This window comes from Lynx canadensis, chromosome C2 (genome assembly GCF_007474595.2).
Source record: "Lynx canadensis isolate LIC74 chromosome C2, mLynCan4.pri.v2, whole genome shotgun sequence".
Classification (NCBI taxonomy): domain Eukaryota; kingdom Metazoa; phylum Chordata; class Mammalia; order Carnivora; family Felidae; genus Lynx; species Lynx canadensis.
This window is the reverse complement of record NC_044311.2, coordinates 5,462,432-5,469,565: the sequence shown is the minus strand read 5'-3', so window position 1 is coordinate 5,469,565 and position 7,134 is coordinate 5,462,432. Positions and strand designations below refer to the sequence as shown.

Below are 7,134 nucleotides of genomic sequence, written 5' to 3'. Positions count from 1 at the left end.
AAGCACAGCCATGAACCCGGCATGCCTCTCCAGAGAGCAGTCTGGTGAGGGACGCTAGTGACTAATCACTTGGTTACAACATGAAAATGCCAGCAATGGGGGGAGATGGTTGGCAGAGAGTGCTTAGGAGTACAGAGCAAAGGTCCTCGTGGGGGGCGCTCATGGCTCCCCTCAAGAGGCATCCTCAGTTGAGACCTGAAGGGCTAAGAGTGGGCCACTTAAACGGGTGTTGTGGTGCAGATGGGACAAGGGGATGTTGAGACGGTCATTGGAGGAATACAGGAGGTCAAGGGAGGGTTTTTTTTAATTGGGGGGTGGGCACCTGGGTGGCTCAGTTGGCTAAGCCTCTGACTTCGGCTCAGGTCACAATCTCACGGTCTGGGCGTTGGAGCCCCGCGTCGGGCTCTGTGCTGACAGCTCAGAGCCCGGAGCTGCTTCGGATTCTGTGCCTCCCTCTCTCTCTGACCCTCCCCCGCTCACGCTCTGTCTCTCTCTGTCTCAAAAATAAATAAACATTAAAAAAATTTTCAAAAAGACTGAGATCTTGCCCTTTGCAACGATATGGATGAAGTGGGAGAATATAAGAAGTGAAATAAGTCAAAGACAAAGGCATTTGTGGAATTTAAAAAACAAAACGAACGAGCAAAGGCAAACAAAAGAGAGAAAGAGAGAGACAGAGAGGCAAACCAAGAAACAGAGCCTTAACTATAGAGAACAAACTGTTGGTTACCAGAAGGGAGGGCGTGGGATGGGGGAAACAGGTGATGGGGCGAAAGAGTGCACTTACTGTGATGAGCACTGAGTAACGTACAGAGGTGTTGAGTCACTATGTTGTGCACCTGAAACTAACATGACACGGTATGTTAACCACACGGGAACTAAAATTTAAGAACTTATACAAAATAAAGCAAAATGTGAGTAAAACGACTGGCTGGACAAGTGCTGCCGAGGAAGAAGTGGGGTCCTCGTACGCTGCTAGTGGGAATGTGAGACGCAGCCACTTTGGAAAACAGTTAAACATACGGGGCGCCCGGGTGTTCAGTCGATTAAGCGTCCAACTCTTGATTTTTGCTCAGGGGGTGATCTTGTGGCTGTGAGGTCGAGCCCCACGTGAGGACAGTGCACAGCCTGCTTGGGATTCTCTCTCTCTCTCTCTCTCTCAAAATAAATAAATAAATATTTTTTAAAAGGTTAAACATATACGTACCCTATCACCTAGCCATTCCACTCTTAGGTATCTATCCAAGAGAAAAGAAAGCTCAAGTCCTGCAAAGACTGAACCACGAATGTGCACAGCAGCTTTATTTGTAAGAGCCCCAAACTGGAAACAACGTAAACGTCCATCTACAGACGAATAGACAAACTGTGGCATAGTCATACAATGGAACAAACACGTAACAATGTGAATGAATCTCAAAATAGTCATGCGGAGCGACAGAAGACAGGCAAAAAGAAGAATATACATTGTGTGATTCCATTTATAGAAAACTCTAGAAAATGCAGCTAATCTATAGTGATGGAAAGAAGATAAGCAGTTGTCTGAGATTAAGGGTGGGAGGGATGGGAGGAAGGAATTACAAAGGAGCATAAGGAAACTTTTGAGAGTAATGGATGTGTTCATTATGTTGATTGTGGTGATGATTTCACAGGTCACACACATGTCAAAACACATCAGGTTGTGTGGTTTAAATATGTATAATTTACTATATGGCAATTATGCCTCAATTAGACTGTTACTATATAAATATACGTAGCATATACATATATGTATAATCTGTCTCTCTCTATATATGTATGTATATGTATATGTATATGTATATGTATATGTATATGTATATGTAAAATATATCATTCCTCCCTCGTGTTGCCAGCCCCCTAGGATTCTGTCCTGGATCTCTGTCTAATCTCTCTCTATCTCACTGATATATATATATATATATATATATATATATATATATATAGGGGAGATGGTATATACATATGTCAGTGTTTTTCAAATTGATTTGACTATGATCCTTTTTCTCTGCTCACCTGTTACCCTAGTTTGCAGGAAAATGGCATATGCAGAGACAGACCTAGGACTGATCCTGGCTTCACTCTCTTGTTGGCTGTATGCCTTTCGGTAAGTGAAGCCTCACTTTTCTTGTCTGTAAAATGGAGCTGTGGTCCGGATTTAAGTAGTGAATTTCAAATGCTTGCCACATCGTAGGTTCTTAAAACCACCCCAGAAATCAAGCCCGCCATATTTACAGGTTTCCCCAGTTGCATTAGCTTTATTTCCAACTAAAGAAACCAGCATTCAGTCATCTTGAGTCCACAAGTCCAAGGGGAAAGATGTTGAGATGCTTAGCATTTGCGGGCCCATCTGCTCTGCATTAACTGGTCTTCCTCTGTTTATTATTCCTGGTGTTAAGTCTCCTCCAATTCTTGTGTGAAAAGTTCGGACACACAATAACCTCTTTATCACGTTTTCAAAATCTGGGCTTGTTCTGGAAAGCTTGCACCTTTTTCTTGTTGCCATTGTTTTCATGGGGATTCAGATTTCCGAAAGAGACATTTGGAGCACTCGCCTGGAAGCATTTATGTGTAAGCTGGATACAGACAAATATCATCAAAGAACGAAACTGGGATGTCGGAGGAATCAGAGCCGCCCTACACGGGCTCTGTGCTGTTCGTTGAGGCTCAGGCTGGTGGTCGAGATCCAGGGCTGCTCAGCCCCTCCCTCGGCCCCTCTCCTTTGGGGGTAGAAATTGAACAGTGCCAAAAAGATAAACAGAAACATGGCAATGTTAGGGTATAGAATAAAACGTGCACGTAACTATAAAGATAAACATATCATAACAACGATACTGGTTGCCATTCGTTGGCTATTAATTGTGGTCCATGCTTTACTAAATGCTATTTTTTTTAAGTAATCTCTACACCGATTCGGGACTCAAACTCATGACCCCAAGATCAGGAGTCACATGCTCTACACACTGAGCCAGCCGGGCACACCTAAATGCTATTTTATGTAAACCTCAAAACAAGCCTGTGAGTTAAGTATGGAACCAAGGAGGACTCGTTCAGTCACAAGTGACAGAAAATTCACCTTAAAGTGACGCATAATATAAAGGGGTTTTTTTATTGGGTATGTCAGTTAAAAACCTAGATTTAATCTTGGCTTCAAGTGAGATTGGATCCAGGAGTTCCAGATGTCTCCAAAGGCCCATATTCTCTCCCTCTCCTCCCTCCTTCTTCTTGGCTTTCTCTCTGGGCTTCACGAAGTCAGTCCGGAAGTGCCAAGCTTTCTCATGGTGGCAAAATGGCTGCGGTTGTTCCAGACCTCACACCTTTACACCACATCACTCAGAGAAAGAGAGAGCAAGCCCTAGAATTTACTCTCTCACGCTGGTCCCACACAAGTCGTGTGTCTGTCCCCGAACAGATCACTGTGGGGCGGAGACCAAAAGAAGAGGTGAGTGACAGCAGGTGGCTGGATTAAGACCTTGAGGGTCAGGGAGGGGCCCATGCCCAGGAACGAGGGGTGGGGACGGTCCCAACCAAAGCCCCAGGCTGAGAAATTGGACGAAGTGGTTTTTCAAAGGACAATGGAAATGAAAGTGATACGAAAAGGGGAAATGAATGGTGGGGACACACTTACAAGTGTCTATTCTAGTTTCAAAAATTTAGGGGAAAAAGAAATCCCTATGACAGATGGTGTGGATGTTCGCCCCGCCCCTGCAGGCCCCCGACCCGCCTACAACTGTGACGGACCATTCCCGTTCCTGGGGACCGGGTGTACCTCCCTGCTTCTCCCCCTGAAGACTTTTCCCAGCACTGGAAGCTTGTGTGGCCCACGCGCAAGGCTGCCCGGGCGTGCCAGAGGTTTAACGCAAACTGAAGCCGACAAGGGACAGGAGCTGGGGACAGATGCCCCAGGTTTTTGGTTTTAATCTCTGGGTGGAAAATCTCTGGGGCTGGTTTGGCAGGGCTTCTCAGAGGGTCTCAGAAGTCTTGACCCCCAGGTCAGAGCAGCAATGAGCTGATTAATGCATCCCTTACTGCTTTTGCCCCTTCCTTGTCTGTCTTCCCCCAACCCTCTCTCTTGTGCGCCTTGGGGTCACCTCCCAATGAAGAACTGGCACCAAAGTCCTTGTCTCACGGTCTGCTTTCAGTGGAACCCAAACTCACACTCTCCCTGCCTTCATGAACTCACAGTCTGATGGCAGAGGGAGACAGATAATAACACATTTAAAAAAAAAAATTTTTTTAACGTTTATTTATTTTTGAGACAGGGAGAGACAGAGCATGAACGGGCGAGGGTCAGAGAGAGAGGGAGACGCAGAATCCGAAACAGGCTCCAGGCTCCGAGCTGTCAGCACAGAGCCTGACAACGGGGCTCGAACTCACAGACCGCGAGATCATGACCTGAGCCGAAGTTGGATGCTCAATCGACTGGGCCACCCAGGCACCCCTAACACATGTTTTTAAATTGTTAAAATGTTTATTTTATTTTTATTAACAACTCAGGCAACGACAGATGTTGGTGAGGATGTGGAGGAAGAGGATGTCTTTTGCACTGCTGGTGGCAATGCAAGCTGGTGCGGCCACTCTGGAAAACAGTCTGGAGGTTCCTCGAAAAACTAAAAATAGAACCACCCTACGACCCAGCAATTAAAGTACTAGGCATTTATCCAAGGGATACAGATGTGCTGTTTCAAAGGGACACATGCACCCCCATGTTTATAGCAGCACTATCCACAATAGCCAAAAAGTGTGGAAAGAGCCCAAATGTCCATCGATGGATGAATGGATAAAGAAGATGTGGTATATATATGTACAATGGAGTATTCCTCGGCAATCAAAAAGAATGAAATCTTGCCATTTGCAACCATGTGGATGGAACTGGAGGGTATTATGAAAAGGAAATTAGAAAGAGAAAGACAAAAATCATATGACTTCACTCATATGAGGACTTTAAAAGACAAAACAGATGAATATAAGGGAAGGGAAACAAAAATAATATAAAAACAGGGAGGGGGACAAAACAGAAGAGACTCTTAAATATGGAGAACAAACAGAGGGTTACTGGAGGGGTTGTGGGAAGGGGGATGGGCTTAATGGGTAAGGGGCATTAAGGAATCTACTCCTGAAATCATTGTTGCCCTATATGCTAACTAATTTGGATGTAGATTTTAATTTTTTTTAACGTTTATTTATTTTTGAGACAGAGAGAGACAGAGCATGAACAGGGGAGGGTCAGAGAAAGAGGGAGACACAGAATCTGAAACAGGCTCCAGTCTCTGAGCTGTCAGCACAGAGCCTGATGCGGGGCTCGAACTCACGGACTGTGAGATCATATCCTGAGCCGAAGTCGGGCGCTGAACCGACTGAGCCACCCAGGCGCCCCTGGATGTAAATTTTAAAAAATAAAAAATAAAATTAAAAAAATACATTAAAAAAAACCCCATCTACAAATCCTTAAATAAATAAATAAATAAAATGTTTATTTTGTTTTTGAGAGAGAGAGACAGAACATAAGACGGGGAGGGGCAGAGAGAGAGAGAGGGAGATACAGAATCCAAAGCAGGCTCCAGGCTCTGAGCTGTTAGCACAGAGCCTGACGTGGGGCTCGAACTCACAGACCATGAGATCGTGACCTGAGCCAAGGTCGGACACTTAACTGACTGAGCCACCCAGGCGCCCCTAATTTTCTTAAAATGTCTATTTATTTTGAGACAGAGAGAGAGAGAGAGAACAAGCAGGGAAGGGGCAGAGAGAGACAGAGACACAGAATCCAAAGCAGGTTCCAGGCTCTGAGCTGTCAGCACGGAGCCCGACGCGGGGCTCGAACTCATGAGCCCCGAGATCATTAGCTGGGCAGATGATGCTCTGGTGCCCCGGAGGGAGAGAGAGAACAGAATAACTGAGCAAACTCTATAATGTTCAATGGAGACGGTCTTCGTGGAGAAATACAAAGTGGGGAAGAGGGTAAGGGATTCCGGGGATGTGGAGCTATTTTATACAGGGCCCAGGAAGGCTTGGATCAGGGGTGCCTGGGGGGCTCAGTCAGTTAAGCATCCGACTCTTGATTTCGGCTCAGGTCATGATCTGAGGGTTCGTGAGATTGAGCCCCACACGGGGCTCCGCGCTGACAGCACAGAGCCTGCTTGGGATTCTCTCTCTCCCTCTCTCTCTCTCTCTCTCTTCCTCCCCCTGCCCCTCCCCCCACAAAATAAACAGGTAACCTTTTAAAAAAGGAAGGCCTAGAGGAGAAGGTGACATGTGAATCAAGACCTAAAGAAGCCTATCAGGTCAAGCTGCCTTATCTGAGTTAACAAGCGACCTCCAGATCGTAGCGGCTTAGAGGTCCATTGCCCTCATGGGCCTGCTGTAGATCAGCAAGGACTTTGCTCCACACGCTTTCACTTAGTAGCCACCTGAGAAGACATTGCCGGTCTCTATCCCCACATATGTATATTTTTGCCAAGTGTCTGGGTGGTAGAGAGCTAAAAATGGTTGGAGGACAAACCTAATAACACATCGTCCATCTTTCTGATCGTCAAATATTCAGGCAAAAGATGCTCACCCTCTCCCCGGGGGGTGGGGGGAGGGGGAATGTCAATCATAGCATCAAACTCAAAGTCCATCTAGGGGTAACTTCTCTGCATCAAGTGTATTATGGTTCCTCTTGACCCAGAGACCTATGAACCAAAAAGACACATTGTCTGAACCCACCAGGCCATACACGTCTAGCTTTCGACACGAAATATAAAGCATAGTAAAAAGGCAAATTACACAATTTGAAGACACAGGGTGACCATCAGAACTAGAGTCAGATATGGCAGCGATATTGGAACGATCAGCCCTGGAGTTTAAGTAACTCTGATGATTATGCTAAGGGCTCTAACGGAAAAAGTAGACGGCAAATGAGTACAGATGGGGAATGTAAGCACAGAGACGGAAATTCTAAGAAATAACTGTTTTAAATGCTAGACACCCAAAATACTGTCACAGGAATGAAGAATATGCCTCTGTGGGGCTCATTCAGTGGACAGGACGCGGCTGAGGAGAGACTCTGTGAGCTTGAGGCTACGTCAATGAGAATCTCCAAAACTGGAAAGCAAAGAGAACTGAGATGGGGAAAACATG

The 7,134-nt window shown here is 45.7% G+C and overlaps 1 protein-coding gene across 1 annotated transcript; it reads right to left on the bottom strand.

Annotated features, from left to right (window-relative positions):
* Nucleotides 1-2,187: 2,187 nt before the first annotated feature.
* CC2H3orf35 (chromosome C2 C3orf35 homolog) lies at nucleotides 2,188-2,530 on the bottom strand. Its single transcript, XM_030330093.1, is given in 2 exon segments — nucleotides 2,188-2,262; nucleotides 2,264-2,530. Coding segments are annotated over 2 exon segments (342 nt in total).
* Between the last annotated feature and the right edge of the window lie 4,604 nt (nucleotides 2,531-7,134).